The sequence below is a fragment of the Brachyistius frenatus genome, unplaced genomic scaffold (genome assembly GCF_029030835.1).
Source record: "Brachyistius frenatus isolate BFR_SWC_R1_liver_20210118 unplaced genomic scaffold, ASM2903083v1 Contig_295, whole genome shotgun sequence".
Lineage (NCBI taxonomy): Eukaryota > Metazoa > Chordata > Actinopteri > Embiotocidae > Brachyistius > Brachyistius frenatus.
In genome coordinates, this window is record NW_027210894.1 from 374,981 (window position 1) to 394,998 (window position 20,018).

The 20,018-nt window shown below is 40.5% G+C and overlaps 2 protein-coding genes and 1 non-coding gene across 3 annotated transcripts; 1 reads left to right on the plus strand and 2 right to left on the minus strand.

Annotated features, from left to right (window-relative positions):
• Positions 1–470: 470 nt before the first annotated feature.
• LOC138635180 (calcium-binding protein 2-like) lies at positions 471–3,229 on the minus strand. Its single transcript, XM_069722551.1, has 7 exons — positions 3,165–3,229; positions 2,758–2,887; positions 1,956–1,986; positions 1,271–1,414; positions 992–1,101; positions 653–800; positions 471–499 (listed from the first exon to the last, which is right to left on the minus strand). The coding sequence occupies exons 1-7, from the start codon at positions 3,227–3,229 to the stop codon at positions 471–473; spliced, it is 657 nt and encodes a 218-aa protein (XP_069578652.1).
• A 2,385-nt stretch (positions 3,230–5,614) lies between these two features.
• Positions 5,615–5,778, plus strand: LOC138635192 (U1 spliceosomal RNA). The gene has a single exon (XR_011312089.1). It is a non-coding gene; the product is annotated as a U1 spliceosomal RNA (small nuclear RNA).
• Positions 5,779–6,640: 862 nt separating this feature from the next.
• tmem88b (transmembrane protein 88 b) lies at positions 6,641–13,160 on the minus strand. The gene is made up of 3 exons (XM_069722548.1): positions 12,797–13,160; positions 10,166–10,576; positions 6,641–7,721 (listed from the first exon to the last, which is right to left on the minus strand). The coding sequence occupies exons 2-3, from the start codon at positions 10,568–10,570 to the stop codon at positions 7,437–7,439; spliced, it is 690 nt and encodes a 229-aa protein (XP_069578649.1). The 5' UTR covers positions 10,571–10,576; positions 12,797–13,160; the 3' UTR covers positions 6,641–7,436.
• Between the last annotated feature and the right edge of the window lie 6,858 nt (positions 13,161–20,018).

Sequence of the window (20,018 nt, forward strand, 5' to 3'; positions counted from 1 at the left end):
TTTTTTCTGACACATCGGCACCGTTGTTCTGGATGTCCAACTTTAAACCCAGTGGACCCGACAAAGCTCAAAGCTGCATTGTTGTTAACAACAGATGACATTATTTTATTTATATTTAACTTATATTGTCCTCACGACGATACACACAATATAATTTTCATTTTGTTAACAACGACTTGTGGGTAATAAAAGATGTTTTTGGAATAAAGTCTTGTTTGAGAGGTAAACGTGATCAGTCCATTTAATTACTTCTTTCTCTGCATCTTGTCCTCATGTTGTCTCGGTGACGGGCACAACTGGTTTTAATTTCTTTATTAAAATAGCAAAACATTTCAGTCTTATGTACACGTTACACAGTTAGTCACACATTGTGGTCTACATTACAAACACAAGTTAAAATGTGAATATGTGGTCAGAGCTGTGGAAGGATCCAGAATCAACACAGTCCAGGTTGTTAGTTCTTCCTTCAGTTAGTGGATCGACAGCATCATTACAAACTCTAAATAAGAGGAGAGAGAAAACAAAGCGGCAGGTTGAGTGAAGAGCAAAGGGTCAGTAGTGTCAAGTCATGCTTGATATTGATCCATGATTGTGATTAACTCTGTGAAACACACACTAGTGCTCTAAACATGCCTGAGCTGCTGCTTCCCACCTTCAAAGTCTATGATTCCATCTGCATTAATGTCCAGCTCCTTCAGGATCTCCTCCAGCTCTCCTTTCTTCAGCTTCTCCCCCAGCAGGGTCTTTATTGCCTCCTTCATCTCATCTTGGTTGATCTTTCCGTCTCCATCGAGATCAAACTTTGACAAACAGAGACAGTGGTGTTGACAACAGTGTCTCTGATGTTGAGTCAACCATAATTTCTCAAACTAATATAAAATTAGTTTTTTTTTTTTTTAATTTATAATGGAGATAGATCAAACCTAACATTTCTTCAAGACACTTCCTTATTTAATAACGGCCTTCATTTTATCATTATGAGCTGACTGACCTGTAGGAAGGCCGACCGGAGTTCCTTCAGTCCCAGCATGTCTGCCGTCTCTCCCATCATCCTCGGTCCCATCAGTTCAGCGAAGTCCTCAAAGTCCATCAGCCCGCCCACTGTGGAGAGCAAAGGATCTCAGTCAGCCAATCAAATCTCATGAACAAACAAAGGCCACGGTCAAATTAAGGCTATTTTAGAAAATTAAATAGGTCAAGATGTCTTTTGTTCAGTTTTGGGGACTGTCTTATTTCTTATTTGAATGTATAGTGCTCGCATCACACTAACTTCTCATCTTGATCTGTTGTACTATCTCCAGCAGCTCCATCTCAGTGGGCATGTATCCCATAGTCCTCATGCATTCAGCCACATCCTTGTAGTTCAGGTAGCCGTCTTGGTCGTAGTCAAACTCCTTAAAGGCCTCTTGCAGCTCTGAGAGAAAGGTCGAAGGGTCACACAGAGATTACAACAGTTCCTGGGGCGATTCTTCTGTTTAAGTTTATGCAACTGCTCTGAGATAACAATCCTAAATGTCATATTTCAATGTATAGCAGCCAGATTTGCTCATTGAAAGTCTAACAATCTATATTTTTGGAAAGAAATCTGACCATTCAAGTCTATGACATCATCTACTAAAGGGGTAGGTAAGAGTGACAAACTCTTTGGGAGCATTTTTCTTTATTACAGCTTAGAGAAGCGATCTATTTTTACACACGAATACTACAAATGTTTTAACCTTTTTATAAGTGAACTTTAGGTTGTGGGTTTATGAATGTAAAAAAGAAACTGGCAGAAAAGGAGTGGAGATCTGATGGATCAAAATCATTACGCATGGTTGTGTTCTTGTTTGTGCGATATTTAAGGATTGAAAACATGACAGAGGATTTCAGGCTCTCTAACATCATTTGAGGTGCATTTAGTGACACATTAATAACTGTAATGTTGATGTAGATGATGTGGCGGTGAGACTTACCATCTAACTCAGCTTGAGCTAACTCTCTTTCCTGCAGAGACAGAAATCAAACACGCAATTTAATGCACAAAGTGGAATTTTACATCAAACCTCAACATCAACTTGTAACAATTTGTGTCATCAAGTCAAAGCTTTTTAAAAACTGGATGTTTTTAAATATCAAGAATGATAAATTATAAATCCTCAGGTATACACACGTTTAGATATCTAGTTCCACTAACTAAGTAACTAATTTCAGTTTGAATTACCCGACTGGTTTGGCAGCGCTCTTCATCAGGATTACCCCGATGTACCGTGACGTTAAGCCTCAACCAATGAGCCACTAATACTGCCGACACATCGGGCTTAGAAACCACAGCTCCTGGAAGATCAGGAACAAACCTGCACCTCCGCTGCCTGACTCTTGACAATTTAACATGTGACCTCTGTGAAACGGTGCTCCAACTTATAGTGAACACCTGTCCACTGTGAAGTCTTTTCACCTTTCATTTTATGAAATTCTGTATTTTTACAATACGTTATAAGTTAAAAAAAAAAAAACTTTATGCAATTTTTTTTAAAGAATTGTGTAATTTATTCAAATTTCATTTAATATGTTGACAACAGAAAAATAATTTGTTTTAAAGGTTTAAAAAAAAAAAATCCCAATGTTTATTTCATCTTTTTATTTTTTCATCTTGTTAAAAGACCTGCGCAGTTACGGGTCAAAGGTCACAGGTACCATAACGCCAAAGAACAGGATGGTCACATCCATTTCATCTGTATCAGTGCATGTAAAAGTGAATGAATATCGACTACTCACTGCTCCAAACACACTGTTGAGCACGGAGGTGTAGACTTTGTTCATACTCTCTGTGCTCTTCTTGGACTTCTTGGATGATTTCTTTGGTGATCCAGAGACTGAATCTGATGGAGAGACCGTTGCGCCATCTCTGCCAAAACATGAAAAATCAAACCGTAAGGCACATTTCACACGTCCTGATAGAGGACGTTTTCTTGACTCTAAAGTGAAAAACAGTACATTGAATAATGTCAAACATTAAAAACGTACGAGAAGAAATACTAGATAAATGCACAGCTGTGTTTTCCGTTAGGGTCGGGTTACTAAAATCACACAACAGAGCTGCATGTATTTAAAAAGATTGTGTTTTGCATCACAGAAGTGCAGAAAAGTACACAAGGTCAGTGGCTGTTTTGTATCAGATGTACCCGTCTACTGTTGAGGCTGACTCCACAGAAGTTGTAGAGGCGGTCCTGTCTCCTGCCTTGGACATGCTGTGGATGAAGCGAGACACACACACTGTAGATCCATTGGTAGTCTTTACTCCGCTACAAAAATCTGCACATGTCGGTGACCATACACACATATTGTAAATATGCTACTTCATAGTATCCTCAGTTCCCTACTGTTTGCTTACCTTGATTTTCTGAGTTGAACAGCACGGCGCCTCTCGTCCCTCTTGTGCTCCACTTGTGTTGTGAATGGCTCCGCAGTGTCCTGTCCGATCTGTTTTTCTGTCCTGTCCCTCCGTCACAGAGGCTTAACAGGTAATTCCTTGGCAAACATGCAGCCAACAATTAGAAAGCTAAATGTGGAGCAGCAGTGTGACTGACCTGATCTTCAGGACGGCTGATTCTTCCTGCTACAAACCCCCATTAATTGTCCTTTTGCAATGTCAATGAGCCTCTGATTTAAACAACGTTATCTCACTGGCCTGGCAGCATGGCAGCGTTACCGAGAAAGTCTTACTTTTTCTGCACAGGTGACCTCTTTATCAAGATTGCCTGTGAGGACAAACTCTCATGGGAATAAGGGCAGGTTGGACAATTTAAACATACAATATTAAAACACGGGAATCATTTCATGCCAATGCACAATATTCATTCAGCTGGGATGTAAAACCCAAAAGTTTGTTAATTAGATTCTGACCAATCAGATGTTTTTTGTTGTTGTTGTTGTTGTTGTTTTTTGGGGGGACCCATTGGAATCCCACAAATTTGATTGATAAAGAGTTGTGATACAGATATGTACAAACGATGATCTGGGATGAGACAAAAGGGATGCACAATATTTTCCAACTCTTTTGGCTGATTTGCCGAGACGCACATATTCTCTTTTTTCTTTACAAATTTGTAGCAATCATTGCAAAGAGCCACTTTTCCATCCATTTCCTGCAAGTTTAAAAAAAAAAAAAAACTCCACACTGCCGGTTGTTACCTTTTCTCATCTCATTTAGTGTTGTCAGTAATCATTTTCTGTTTTGATATGCCAACAGTCTGTGAACAATACCACAACAAACCTTTGATATCAAATTATGATACCTTTAGATACCTTATATGTTTTATTAACCTTACTTTCATATGTATCAACTTTTCATGACTAAAAGAAGGACATGCGTAGGAAACGTGTTTTGAGGAGGTGTCCTGCAATTTTATTTGAAACGCGTTCGTGTGGTTTAGTTTAAAGGTGAAGAAGACGTGACTTTCTGGATAATTGTCATAATTGACAGAAATATGGGGTGGCCCCTCAAGTAACCAACAGTTCGCTGCTTAGTTTTAGGCCTCCATATTCCTAGCCTCATACAGTAGCTCATAATTAAACTTTTTTACAAAGAAGGCAGAGACTTGCCAAAATAAGAAGTTTGCGCGTTGTTTATTAATGTCAACTACATCAATGATTTTCATAAAATGGTGTTGGAAATATTTGTATTTTGTTATCTTTTCGGCTGTTTAATTGGCCCCTGTAGATGTTAAAACTACATGAATACCTGACATTTTCACAGAATATATGTCGCACCCACTTTTGCAAGTATTAGAACATTCAAGGCAGCTGGCTACGAGTTTTGTTTTTGTCTTGTTGTTGTTGTTTTTACAAATTGCCCTATATTTTGTGGGCCTAAGTACCAGAAGCAATATATTGTGTAAATGTTTTCGTACTTAAATGTCCGTTGTGTTTGCACGCGAGTCTTGCAGCAGGCCTGTTGTCCCCACTCCCACACAAAAATGCCATATTGTGATGTAGTTTGCCTGCTTATCCGCCAGATGGCGCCAGAGTTCATAATACAGCTGTATTATCAGCAAGAACGGAATCTTCACCGTATTTCGTCGCTTTTTGTCCAAAAGGGCTTAAATAACTTTAAATGTGACTGACGCTAGGACGTGTTTAAGGATTATGGGCGTTCATTTCAGTTGCTTTACTGCTTTACTCATGGCGCTTCATTCTGATCTCATTCTGCTCGTCTCAGTGAGGCTGCGGAAACATACGTTATCCGAGAGTTAAGTCTTCACTGTGAATTGCATTTTGACGAGTATTACCAGTCACGGCGGGGGGGGGATCTGCAGAACAAACCACGTTGTTCATTGAGCGCAAATGTTTTGATTTTTGATTTGCAAAACCCGACAACAAACCCTTTCCGAGCCTACTACGCCACGCCTACGCAGTGTAAGCAAAGCATGATGGGAAATACCGAATATTTAAAACACTTGAATTAAACGTCTTCTGCGGTGAGTGTAACGTTATTTATCCGACGGGTCGAGGTCAACATCGTGTGGCGATTTGCGCTCGTCTTCAAAACGGCGTTGGCGCGCGTTTCCGTCAACACCGTCAGTTTGATTTGTATGCGGCTGAATCACCTCCCGCGGTCGGCCGCGTCCAACTCATACTTACCTGGCAGGGGAGATACCATGATCATGAAGGTGGTTCACCCAGGGCGAGGCTCGGCCATTGCACTCCGGCTGTGCTGACCCCTGCGAATTCCCCAAATGTGGGAATCTCGACTGCATAATTTCTGGTAGTGGGGGACTGCGTTCGCGCTCTCCCCTGATATATAATGTGAAAATCAAACCCTGCTATATATAACAAACCGCCATAAAGTGAGTAAATTAACTGAACAACACTGAAATTGTTAATGAGATTATGTGTATTCGGTACATGAATGGGTTTGGTTGGGGCGGACGGTCATTTATTCTGGGTTTTCTGCAACTGCTTGCATCTCCCATTAATACAAGATGACTTCAGACTGATTCCCAAAGATAATTCTCATGTAGGGTAGAAATCACCAGCCGCAAAGGGTTGAAACAACTTACTTTATAACGCTTGATACGTTTCTTTGTAGTTATGATGCTTTTTTTTTTATGAGAACAATATGGTAGTTCCAGTCTTTCACCGGTTGGGGGAGACAATACTACACATTGTCTGGTGTACAGTTGAGGTTTTGTTTGCTCAGTCACAACACGTGGCTTTGCGTAAAACGTATTTATAAAATAAACGACGTGTGACAAGATAGCTGAGTGGTGAGGGCCCGTATTACCACATGGGATCGTATGTAGTGAGCGGGAGGTCTCAGGACCTTTCCTACTTACAAGTATAAAGTTTTCCACTGTCTCTGTCAAAGGCAAAAACAAAAAAATTCCTCCCCAAAATAATAAAACAAAAATAACAATTTTCATCAGATTAATTATAGTTCTGGTCTGACCTTTCAAGGATCACTGCAGCAATAGTGACCATTTCCGCAGAAAGGTTGTGTGTTCATGAACATCCTGTTTGCTTTTAAACTGGGAATGTAATAATATTATTATTAGTAGTAGTAGTAGTAGACTCAGCCTTTCCCACCCAATGTTAAAACAGGACAGACAACTCCAATAAAATCCGAAACCTTTATTTATGAAAAGTAAATAATGGCAGAGATTGCAGTCACAGTTTGCAACAGCAAATCAAGTAAATGTTTTTCATAATAACAAAGGTGATCAGATACGTTTATGTTTAGTGTCAATACACCCTTTGTGAAATGTGCTATTTTCAGATTTCCTTTTCCTGTGATTCATTCAGGAAAGTTAAGGTTGTATGCAGGTTCACCTCAATGTTTTTTTTTTTTATGACAACTTCAGGGCGTTGAATTTCAATTGTTTTTTTTATTTTTAATTTCCAGCAGTCAGACTTTATGAGCCACCTTTGGCTATGTTACGTAATTGCTGATTAACTGCTTAATTGCTGCAATTTATTGACTTGAATGACACAATTTAAATCGGACCTGGATATGTATTTTAATAATCGCTGTGTTTGTACAAAATGTTCTGCTCTGGAACTGGAAAGTTATGAGATAGTTAAAATAGCCAAAGTGTCCTGTGGAATAATACCAACAAACAAAGTCCTGTGTACACCATGTCATTTTTTTTGTTTTTTTTGCTCCACAATCCTTATTGTTGCTCTGACAGAAAGGCATGATAGTAATTTATTAGTCATCAGCAATGTAACTTGCCTTCCAGGATGTTCTGCTGGTTGTAGTCATTTCCATATACAACTTCCTCCATCCTCAGGTACACGTATAGTTTCTCCTTCGTACATCCCCTGCTTTTTTTTTTTTTTAAACATCTTTTTTTATACAACAACCCCGTCCTCTTGTTCGCTTCCCTTTACATATTTAATCTTAACGATCTTCCTCACCCCTTCTTCCTCTATTCCCCATCCGTCCCACCCTCGCATCACACCCAGACCTTTCCCTTCCCGCTGCCATCGGCTCCATCTCGACCACCGCAGCAGCCGGTGCCCAGGCCGCGGTGCTGGGTGGCCGGCAGGTTCTTGTACACGGCCCGGCTGTACGGGATGAAGCACAGGCCCAGCTGGAGGTGTCGGGCCAGGCGGCAGTATGCCGCCAGCGCCAGGACCAGCAGGGGGGTGACCAAGAGGAAGCCCACCACCAGCAAGGCCACGCAGCCTCCGTCCGTCAGCAGGTCAGAGCAGTAGGGGGTCGTCCCGTGGGGGCGGACCTGCAGACACGAGTGGGTCAGGACGACGGAGATGCAGGATGTTGTAGAGGTATCACAAATCAACGCTTTTAAAAAAAAAAAAAAAAGAATTAAACCTTTATTTGTGGTTCAGCTTTACTCGGTGTAACACATTATCAGGAGATCTCTGCTCTCACACGGTTGCGCAGAGTCCGATCTGTTGGCCACGGACATCATCCAACTGTTCGTTCCTGCACTTCAAGAAAGTTCTTCAAGTGCAGGAACGAACAGATAAGAACAGGAGATGACGTACTCGGTGTGGTATGTGTGTACGAGGTGAGGACGGACACGCGTATGCGCTGAATCAGAGGTTATAAAAAAAATGCATTTGGTCAGAAATGAATTCACTAAAATTAACTTTGCAGCAACTACTGTGAGCTATCATTGTTTATTTCAGCTCGCTTTAAAGATGTACGTGCTACGTGTCACAACATGTGCACTTGTTGCTGAGTTACAACAAGGGGGGTGGGGGTGGGGGGTGGGAGAGGAGGTGAAAGATCAGGATCTGAATGTGGGAGAGGAGTGGAGAGACAGCAGGTCTGAATCATCCTTATCTGCCCCACCGAGGATGAAGTGAACGTTTGAGGTGCAAAGAGTAAAAAGGTTTTCTCCCAGACTGTTTATCACAGTAAAGGCACACTGACATGGAAAACGCTGAGTATGTATCTTTGTGCCAGTCTGAAAAAGCTTATAGTATGGTTCAACGAAGAGGAGGGAGGAGGAGAGGGAGGAAGATGGTTTGAACTGCAGCGTGTGCGTGTATAAGTATAGCTGTATGTATATGTTGGGTAGGAGTTGTACTAGATAAGGCTCATGTCCATGTTTGTTTTAACACGGTGAGGGCTTCAGATCTGAGCCAGGTCGGTTGTACCGAGACAGGAATGTTATTGTTTATTTCTCTATTATAACAACAAAATGAAGTGGTCCGAATTATACCTGTATCGCTGTCTTCCCAACTTCATGTGCGCGCGCGCGCGCGCGCACACACACACACACACACACACACACACACACACACACACACACACACACACACACACACACACACACACACAGACACACACAGACACACACATGTGCACAACTCCCCCCCCCCTCCGAACCTCTGATCCTTAGTTTGCCCTCTTTTTGTTTTTTATTATTCTTATTTGCAATCCTTTTTTAAAATGTACCTTTGTTCTATTCTATTAACACTTCATTAATTAGACTTAAAAACACTTTTTTTTTTTCTGTTTTCTTTCATTTTATTTCGTTTAATTGTTTATAAAACATGTATATACATATATACTGCTGCAAAGAAAGAAAAAAAAGAGAAAAACAGTTGAAAGAAAAACTATTGTGTCGGGTGTGTTTCTGGATGACTATTGTCAAATATCTTGGAAGTACACTTGTCTGTTCAGCTTGAAAAGCCTGAATACTCACACCGACTTTCTCTCTGTTTTTGTCCACCCCCCCTCCCCCTTTTTTTATTTTTTTATTTCTTTTGATTCCTCCCTCTTTCTTCATCCTCCCGGAGCCTGGTTAATCCCCCTCTAAGCTGCTGTCACATGAGGTCTGATTGTGGGAGAACATGAGAACAGAGACAATCCTGCTCTCTCTGGTCATTAAGGAGCTGGTCGGCCACTGAAATGCCATCGGTATGTATTAAAGTCTCTGAACCATGACGACTCTTTGGTTTAGTCCGGGATGCTTTCCGACTAACGGGTCAAGTCGGCTGTTTTGTTTCAGCTGCATTTGCTTTGTTTCGGTTCACTTCTTGGTTTCATCAAACGGCTGTATTTTTAAATATCATCCATTCTCTGGTGTATTTCAGTCCCAACTGGCCACCGAGCGGTGTTTATAAAGTTTTGTGCTTGAATGCTTTGCCGAGACTCCTGACCCCTTTGCCCTCTGCAAGTTACACATCTCCTCAACATCTGAGAACTTCAGACGCATCTGATTATGAAACCTCTCATCAGAGATGGAGCCAAACTCCACCCTAAGCCCCGAGCACCGCTGGTTCAAACTTCGGAATCAAAGTTAGGAGATTAAGACTGTTAGAAGTCTTGTGAAAAGATGGACGCAGCCAATCTCCCTGTTGCACTCATCTTTTTAATTGTAGCAAATGTTAGTCAACATTTATCCCTGACTAACATGCAACGCATTTTCACTCTCAAACCAAAGAGCACTGCGCTGATTTCAAATATGTGTTGGATGCTTTGATACGCAGTATTACACTGACTACTAATTCAATTATTACATTTTCTCAGTGCAAACATTCGATCTTATGTCAATGGGTGAATAACGTGTATGTCAGAAGTACTAACTGGGGTTCATTTGTGCCCGGTTGCAACAGCGCCAGAACAATGTGCAGATGTTTGCACAAGATTTTTGTCTGTTTACGTTCAGCGGTTTTCCGCCCTCTCCTCCATCTTTCTCTTCCTTACCGTAGAATGACAGAGGAAGCCGAACACAACCATGACGATGGCCGGCGTGAGGATGGTCCCAAACACCAGTCCGGCGAGGCAGGCGTTGATCGCAGCGATCACCAGGTTCTGAGCCGTCACCAGCACCGAGCACGCCCAGCAGTCCAGTGACCCCCGCAGCTCCAGAGGGGCTTCGCTTCCCCCGCCTCCGCTCTCGGCCGCAGAATACGGTGGAGGTACGACCACGCGGCACGGTGTTTCTCTGCCTCCGCCCATGGCGGTGGTGGAGGCCAGAGAGTTGGAGTGGTGGAGGTGTGGGTGTTGGTTGATGTGGTGGTGGTGGTGGTGGTGATGAGGGGAAAGTTCCTCAGACAGGTCCAAGGCTTGATGGTGAGCCCCCTTCTCTAGAGTACCAGCCATACTCATAGTGAACTGTGTGCAGAAAAATTCATGAATCGTCAATCAATTATTGCAAATGTTCTGAGACGAGCCGTTTTAGCACGTTAAAAGCCTCGGAGTCTTCAGGTTCACTCAGAGGTCAGAGGTTTTTATCTGTCAGGAAGCTGGCCTCCTTTGATGCCGTCGGCGAGGTGATGATTATCAGCGAGCTGATTGGCCAAAAGGAAAGAGGCACATAATTGCTTTATGTACTTTGCGTAATAGAGAGATGAAGGCTAACTGGCATCAAAGTCTGTAACAGCGGGTTTTGTCTGCACGTGTTTGTGTTTATGTGTTGTTGTTGTGCCTGTTTATTAAGTAACTACCAGAGAACCAGGTTCAGATGCAACAAATACTCCCAGCAGTGTTAAATCAGAGCACGGGTAGAGTATGATGCATGAAGCCGGTTATCTTTGGTTCACATATTGGACGTTTTATGAACTGGAAAATGTCCTGCAGACCACATCTAAAAAAAAACAACAACAACAACAACAACCTTAATGTAGGGGATACTAAAATCCTTTTTATTTTCTGCTAATAAGGGAAATAAAAAACCTAAAAATCACCTATATATTGTTTGCTTTTTCTCTTTTGTTATTAACGGGGAAAAAACAGCATCGTCGTAATGTGTAGTATTTCATGGAAACATGAATTCTTAAATCAGCAAGAACAACAAGCAATGGCCTAATGAATGTGTTGATATATGATCATATATCAACACATTCATTGATTCAGTGTGGCACAACACTGGCAGTTAAACCATCCTTTTGAATGATTATAGTTTTTATTTTCTTCAAAATACATTTTTCATTGTTGGATTAATTCAACAGAAAGTCTGTCATAATATTTTTTAAATTCCTCCATGTAAGGTTTGCTTTGACCCAAGCCCCTTGGTGTTGGGACAGGTTTTATGTGGTGCACAGCTGTGTCTGGTCTCTCACTTCTCTGAGGTCAGGAGACGATGATACCTCACCAGACGAGACACATCAGAGTAACGGAGCTGGGAAAATCCCAGCAGGGAGGACCGAGTCAACCTGTCACTCGTTTCTTTTAGCCAACATGTCAGACGATAATTGGTGATTTCATACGTGCAATCTTTGAAGTCAAATGTCTTCAAATTGAAAACAAAGGGCTCATTGATGAATAATAGACTTATTCTGCAGGGATGTGAAATCTGAGTAACTTAATCAATGCTATGGTGCCATACTGCATCCTGTGTGAATAAACTTGTCGTAAAGTGTACTGCAAGCAGGATGCTCTGACACACACAATCTGTCCTGTGGAAAAGAGGACCATTGTACTGGTGGTGATGTGTAATAATGAAATAGTATCGAGGTTGAAATGAATGTGCCCCTAAAGTTGAAATAAGATGGAAGTAAGTTGGGCTTCTCCTTCACACTCGCCACACATCATCAGTGACGGTGGATCGGTCAGAAGAGTCCTGATGCCGTCCTGGATGCTTTCACTGTTGTTTATTTGTGTTGTTTATTTGCCACGTCTGCGTGTCCATTGTTGTCCAAAGTGTTGTTGTAAGGTCACACAGGAAGGACTGGCAGGGAAGTTTGTATGCACACATGTGTGTGGGATGACTCATTGTGCCGCTTACTGAAAATACATTAGGTGCTCCACCCATTTTACTCACTCTTCCTATTACTGTCAGAATAACATTTCTTGGAATAACAAGCCGTGCTATAATTACTGTTTATGAGTGATGCAATATTGTACTGTGATGGTAATGAAGCTGCCACATGGTGGCATGTTAGTCTGTCCTCTACATTTTCTGGATTGAGTTTAAACTTTTTCATCATAGCGTGTGTGTGTGTGTGTGTGTGTGTGTGTGTGTGTGTGTGTGTGTGTGTGTGTGTGTGTGTGTGTGTGTGTGTGTGTGTGTGTGTGTGTGTGTGTGTGTGTGTGTGTGTGTGTCATCATGTAGAGGTTAATCTAGTGTTAGCATGCTTCAATGCTTCAGGGAGGTTTTTCTATTGTTCTTTCTTTCTATTATTCTATTGTCTGGAACAAAGCAGCTGCAATAATTCTGCTTCTCAAACCTTTTAAACTTGTTGCTTTTTGCTGAACATCAGTGAATAATCACAAATCAGCTTTTTTTTTAACTCCTTGTCTTTTTTTTAAATTAAATGTATGAAGATGCCTCAGCCGTTCAATGGTGATAAAATGATGTAAATGTTTGAATGATGCAGCTGCTCTTGTACTCACACAGTGCTGTGGGGCCCGGTGGACCTCTTGCTGTTCCTCCTCCAGATTGTTGATGCTTCGCTCACTTCAGACCAGTTAGTCCTCCAGTATGTACTCTGCACACCTCAACAAAGCCCTTTTAGTCTTTCTTTTATTCCTTCAGCTGTTCCTCTCCACCTTTTTTCTAGTGTGAAGTTGAACTCTTTAAGTTTTTTTGGGGGGGGGTTCCCTCCTGAAGCCTTATCTGTTTAGTGGTGGTATGTTTTGCTGCCGCTTCTCTTTAATATCCAGCGTTGCCAGTAGAGCCGATAAAGTCCCGGATCCTCTGTTTAACTTTTAAATGAAATCTGCTGTTGATGTGGATAAGTTAGTAGTGCAGAGGTACTCCTTCTGCGGCTGCTGAAAATAATTCAACTCACAGTTGCGGTGGTCTTTGTCTTAAGCATGTCAAACTTGTGTCTGCCCTCCTCCTCCTCCTCCTCCCCCCTGCCCCCCCCCACCCCCATCTGATTGAGACCACAGTGCTGCTGCTGTCTCTTCCCTCCTCCTGCGCTCCCCGCATCCATCCCACTTTCTCTCCACCCACCAGACTTATCAGCCCCCCCTGCCTTCCTACCACGACTCCTCTCGGCACACACATTCCACCTCTCATATCCAGGACATGCTACACCCCCTTTACCCTCTGCCTGTTGCATTGGGGGCTGGGTGTCGGCGTGTCTGGGGGTCAGAGTGAGGCGGCTTGGCTGATAAGTTGAGGTTCAGGAGAGCAGAAAACGAGGGGGAAGGGCAGCAGAGACAGACTGGGTGTGTCTTGAGAGTAGCAGAGAGGAGGTACATGGTGCTGAACACATTATTCAACATGTCTTTTTTTTAATGTTTGCTTGTTTAACAGTTATGAGTCCCAAAGTGTTGCTTCAGTGTAAATGTTGACCAAGTGGAGGATTAACTACTTTAGCACTCTTCAAAAAATGAATTGGGTCAGAGTTGTTCAGTTTAGCTGGGTAAGGAAGAATATTAAAGTTGGACTGACAAAACTAAAAAGCTTAAACTCACGAGTTAACAGCAGCCAGTGCATATTTGTCAGACTTCTACTGCTTTATGTGCAGATAGCTGCGGATGCTCTTCATTATATCTGTGAAATGATTATTTCTCCTTCACTGAGGAGCGTGTTTTAAGACTGTGGTGGAATCATTGACTGTATATAAAGGTGGACGTTGCTTCCGGGTGTATATATATATGATTATATTGTAATGTCTGTATGCAATCCAGGTAACCTGGTTACACATTAGTTTCTTACACAGCGCTGTGAGCAGACGGCAGCAGGTTATATGACGATGAGACTCAGTGGAGTCTCCTCTATTTCAGGTGTTTAGTGCAGTATTAACAGTGTTTTTTGAACTGTGTAAGGAGTGCATCATATGTATATGACAAGTAGGTAAGTAATAATGACAAAATATTTCTTCCTCTTCTTTGGTGGCCCTCCAGCTGGTGGCACTTAGGCTAACCACCATGGTGTCCTTTACCTAAAAACAGCCCTGGATGTGAGATTGTCTGTATTACAAACTAAACGTTGATGTGCTTTCCTGGTATGATATGATGGCGTTCCTTGCTTTTTATGGGTGAGTTAGTGCCTTATCCCACGCAGACATATGTTGTACTGTAGTCTCCTCCAGACTCTTGCATTGCACGACATGCATAAAAAGTAGCCTTGCTCTCCAGAACACCACCCTCTTCCTGTTGCATGTTGTAGAGATTCAGTGAGAGAAAGAGCCTTTGGCCGCTAATATATGTAAAATATCAAAGATGACAAGACTTTTATCCACTGTGGTCCTTAATAGGGTTTTTTTATGACTTGACAAAATCATAGTATAAATACTATATAAATATTTTTTTATTCATGTTTATAGACTTATAAACATGAATTAAAAAAATTCTCATCAGCAATTTAATAAACGATTAAAAAAGGCAGATCTTCCATTTATGACACCACTGCGACAGTTGACGCAAAATAAAGGATTAGGGATAAATATAGCTCAGTGCAGCCGATACAATACATTTTTAAAAAAAAGGCCTTCGATCGACCCCGATACCGATCTTAGAGGTCGGCTTAGGACATCGCTACGTGTTAAGAATTTTAACAACCAAAGCACAGACGTGAATACAACCACCTTATCTTACTAAATGCAATAATGCAGACCTGCTCCTGAGCAGCCTTAGCTGAGGATGCACTGACTCTCGCTACAGCAGTCTAGTACATGATCATACAGCTCGGCCTCTCTATGGCTCAGAGGAGATGCAAAAGTTATTGTGAGAGAAAGTAACAGAGAAAACCTTCACTGTCACCTTTAGAGGGCCCTGGAGACATGAGTTATAAATAAGCTGTTAAGTATGTTCAACTGAAAAGATTTTGAATAATGACAATTTAAGAAGAGGAAACAGTGTTTTGGCCTACTTACTTCCTGCTCTTGAAGGACATGGTCTCCAAATGCTACATTACCTCACTGCTCTAAAAACATCCTGTTGTCAATGCTAGACAAACCGAAGCTTTAAGCTTTGAAGCACAAATAACCAACATCCAGTATTGTTCTAGTAAAGCGATCTGCTATTGGGTTCAGATTATCTAAGTAATAAAGACTGAACAACAAGATTTAAGTGATTGGTGGCAGTAACAAAGGAGCTTTTCACATTTGTTAACATGATGATTCAATGAAGCTAACTTTAAACCTTAGGTTTTATAAGATGACTGGCAGACGGCTTTGAAGTAGTCACGAGGAAGAGATGTGATTTTGTAAAGCCAAGCTAGAGACGTTCGTCTACACTGTTTATAATGAATGAGAGAAAATGGACGTGCGCTATTGGGAGATCCTCTGAAATACAGGACTACAAAAATGGGCAGTGAAGTAAGAAAGACAAGATCCCCAGAGATTGATGCAGGCAATAATCAGTTCAACGATAAAACATCAGAGCATGAGCTAAATAATTAGTCTTGTCTGATCCTGATTTTCCACCCTTTTTCCTCTGCTTTGAGTTTGCAGTGTTTATTTACTTCCAGCCCCCGGATGGTCTCAACACTGTCCACCGTTACTCAATAAATCTCAGGACATTAAAGGGACAGCTGTAAACACTGTGGCCAAATCTCATGCAGTCCCTTTTTTCCTTTTCGGGCATCTTGCCATGACAGATGAAATGGTCACTACACAATCTTTGCTCTCATGGTCAACAAGAGCAGCATAAACAAACTTCAAAGTTTTGACCATCATGATTACACCACTTGGTGGTGATTGGATAGCTGACGTATTTTGTCTTTGTGGAGAGCAGAGCGTCGCCTCTTATCATCACCTGACTGCAGCCGGGTGGACAGACAGAAGGACGGAGGTGCTCTTCCTGTGTGTTTTGAAGCAGGATTTCCTCCGGTCTGTCCCTCAGATGGCCCCGTGGCCTCTAACTTGACCTGAAGCACGTGGTTACCTGCCAAGACTCTGTCATCCTGCATGGGAACACTGAGGGGTTTCGTATGGTTAAGGCAGGCTTGAGAAAATACTTTCTGATGCTCTGGAGGAGGGCTACGTGTGCAGTTTTCTGTTGTTTTCCTCTTTTTTTTTTTTTTTTTAAGATTAGGCTCGTCTCTATTTTCTCTAATTTGAAAAACATTTACAAAATTATAAGTGGAAAAATTAAAGCTTCAAATTGTGTCCATGAAGCCATTTATGAAAACTGTATTTGTATGGGCTGGGTTTTTTTTTCACTTAAATAACCTCAGACGAAAATCTCCTTCGCCTTCACACTACATAACCTCAGCTTGTGCATGAAAAAAAAACAACCTGACTGGCTATATTTATATATTACGTAAGAGCTACAGAAATCGTTTTTTTAAGTACCGCGTTTTTACTTACAATTTTAGCACAAAGGATATGCTTTCTTAAAGTTCTGAAACGGTACGGTGTCCCTAGGTTTAGGGTGCCTTAAAACATGTGAAACGTACCTTTCCATATCAACTTTCAGGCAGACTGTACCTCACTGTATATTAGACAGGTACAATCTCATTGGACCTGTCTGTTACAATGATATTCTTCCCTTTTCTTTTTTTTTACAATCATAGAGAAACGGTAGTATTGTGTGTTGTATATATTGCGCAGGGCATCTGTTGTCTCCGACATTTCTGCACTTGATCATAAGTTGCCGCATTCATGACATACAAACACATTCATACCAGTCACACATAGTATTTGGAAACAAGAGGAGGTTGTGTGTTGTATTTGTATCATGACAGAATCTTGGACGAAATAAAAACGTGACCATGAAAGTAAAGTCGATGGTTACTGAAAAGCAGACATTAGTGCTCTGCTTTATTTGTGTTAGGTTTAAAAGTGTGACTCCTATTGAATTATCAGTGAGGAAACTGAAGTCTGGGCACTTTTGTTACTGCTCCCTGCTACTTCCTGATGTGCTATCTATGAAGTTTTGCTGCTTGTACAATCTCCTTCCTCAGTTTACCCTGAATGCTGATGTCCAAATGGAAACTTTTCTATCAACTCCCGCTGTATTTTTTTTCACACGCATATCTAACAATGGCATGCTCAAGCTAAGGACGAGAATAACAAAGTTGTGCCAACAACATGAGGGATATGACTTGTTGGAGTGCAGTTTAAAAAGATTTTAGTCAAAAGAAGGCAACCTAAAACCAATACTGATTGTTTACTTTGTATTATTGTGTGAATTTGGTGTTTATTTACATCCAAACTCGCATGTTAAAACACCGCCAACGTCACACAATAACACAGTCAAAGTAATTGATCGAGTCAGCGGTATAGTATGACTTTTTGCTTTCATATTTTGACGACATGCTATAGTATGACTTTTTGACTTTTTGATCATATTTGGGACGACATGCTATAGTATGACTTTTTGATCATATTTGGGACGACATGCTATAGTATGACTTTTTGATCATATTTGGGACGACATGCTATAGTATGACTTTTTGATCATATTTTAGACGACATGCTATAGTATGACTCTCTTTACATATTTTAGACGACATGCTATAGTATGACTTTTTTGCCATGTTTTAGAAGACATGCTATAGTATGACTTTTTCATCATATTTGGGACGACATGCTATAGTATGACTTTTTCATCATATTTGGGACGACATGCTATAGTATGACTTTTTGGTCATATTTTGGACGACATGCTATAGTATGACTTTTTCATCATATTTGGGACGACATGCTATAGTATGACTTTTTGATCATATTTGGGACGACATGCTATAGTATGACTTTTTGTTCATATTTTGGACGACATGCTATAGTATGACTTTTTGATCATATTTGGGACGACATGCTATAGTATGACTTTTTGATCATATTTGGACATGCTATAGTATGACGACATGCTATAGTATGACTTTTTGATCATATTTGGGACGACATGCTATAGTATGACTTTTTGATCATATTTTGGGACGACATGCTATAGTATGACTTTTTGATCATATTTGGGACGACATGCTATAGTATGACTTTTTGATCATATTTGGGACGACATGCTATAGTATGACTTTTTGATCATATTTGGGACGACATGCTATAGTATGACTTTTTGATCATATTTGGGACGACATGCTATAGTATGACTTTTTGATCATATTTTGACGACATGCTATAGTATGACTTTTTGATCGACATGCTATAGTATGACTTTTTGATCATATTTGGGACGACATGCTATAGTATGACTTTTTGATCATATTTAGTATGACGACATGCTATAGTATGACTTTTTGATCATATTTGGGACGACATGCTATAGTATGATCATATTTGGGACGACATGCTATAGTATGACTTTTTGATCATATTTGGGACGACATGCTATAGTATGACTTTTTGATCATATTTTGGGACGACATGCTATAGTATGACTTTTTGATCATATTTTGGGACGACATGCTATAGTATGACTTTTTGATCATATTTGGGACGACATGCTATAGTATGACTTTTTGATCATATTTGGGACGACATGCTATAGTATGACATCATATTTGGGACGACATGCTATAGTATGACTTTTTGATCATATTTGGGACGACATGCTATAGTATGACTTTTTGATCATATTTGGGACGACATGCTATAGTATGACTTTTTGATCATATTTGGGACGACATGCTATAGTATGACTTTTTGGTCATATTTCGGACGACATGCTATAGTATGACTTTTTGATCATATTTGGGACGACATGCTATAGTATGACCTTTTGATCATATTTGGGACGACATGCTATAGTATGACTTTTTGATCATATTTCTGACAACATATTTTTGACGACATGCTATAGTATGACTTTTTGATCATATTTGGGACGACATGCTATAGTATGACTTTTTGATCATATTTGGGACGACATGCTATAGTATGACTTTTTGATCATATTTGGGACGACATGCTATAGTATGACTTTTTGATCATATTTGGGACGACATGCTATAGTATGACTTTTTGATCATATTTGGGACGACATGCTATAGTATGACTTTTTGATCATATTTGGGACGACATGCTATAGTATGACTTTTTGATCATATTTGGGACGACATGCTATAGTATGACTTTTTGATCATATTTGGGACGACATGCTATAGTATGACTTTTTGATCATATTTGTGACGACATGCTATAGTATGACTTTTTGATCATATTTGGGACGACATGCTATAGTATGACTTTTTGATCATATTTGGGACGACATGCTATAGTATGACTTTTTGATCATATTTGGGACGACATGCTATAGTATGACTTTTTGATCATATTTGGGACGACATGCTATAGTATGACTTTTTGATCATATTTGGGACGACATGCTATAGTATGACTTTTTGATCATATTTGGGACGACATGCTATAGTATGACTTTTTGATCATATTTGGGACGACATGCTATAGTATGACTTTTTGATCATATTTGGGACGACATGCTATAGTATGACTTTTTGATCATATTTGGGACGACATGCTATAGTATGACTTTTTGGTCATATTTGGGACGACACGCTATAGTATGACTTTTTGATCATATTTGGGACGACATGCTATAGTATGACTTTTTCATCATATTTTAGACGACATGCTATAGTATGACTTTTTGATCATATTTGGGACGACATGCTATAGTATGATTTTTTGGCCATATTTTTGACGACATGCTATAGTATGACTTTTTGATCATATTT

What these genes read in the sequence shown, in the direction of transcription:
- LOC138635180 (XM_069722551.1), bottom strand. Translation starts at nt 3,229, where the DNA reads ATGTCCAAGGCAGGAGACAGGACCGCCTCTACAACTTCTGTGGAGTCA. An exon ending in TCAGCCTCAACAGTAGACGG is followed by an intron (nt 2,888 to 3,164) that starts GTACATCTGATA and finishes ATGTTTTGGCAG; the next exon opens with AGATGGCGCAACGGTCTCTC. An exon ending in ACAACAGATCAAGATGAGAA is followed by an intron (nt 1,102 to 1,270) that starts GTTAGTGTGATG and finishes TGCTCTCCACAG; the next exon opens with TGGGCGGGCTGATGGACTTT.
- tmem88b (XM_069722548.1), bottom strand. Translation starts at nt 10,570, where the DNA reads ATGAGTATGGCTGGTACTCTAGAGAAGGGGGCTCACCATCAAGCCTTG. An exon ending in GCTTCCTCTGTCATTCTACG is followed by an intron (nt 7,722 to 10,165) that starts GTAAGGAAGAGA and finishes TCGTGTCTGCAG; the next exon opens with GTCCGCCCCCACGGGACGAC.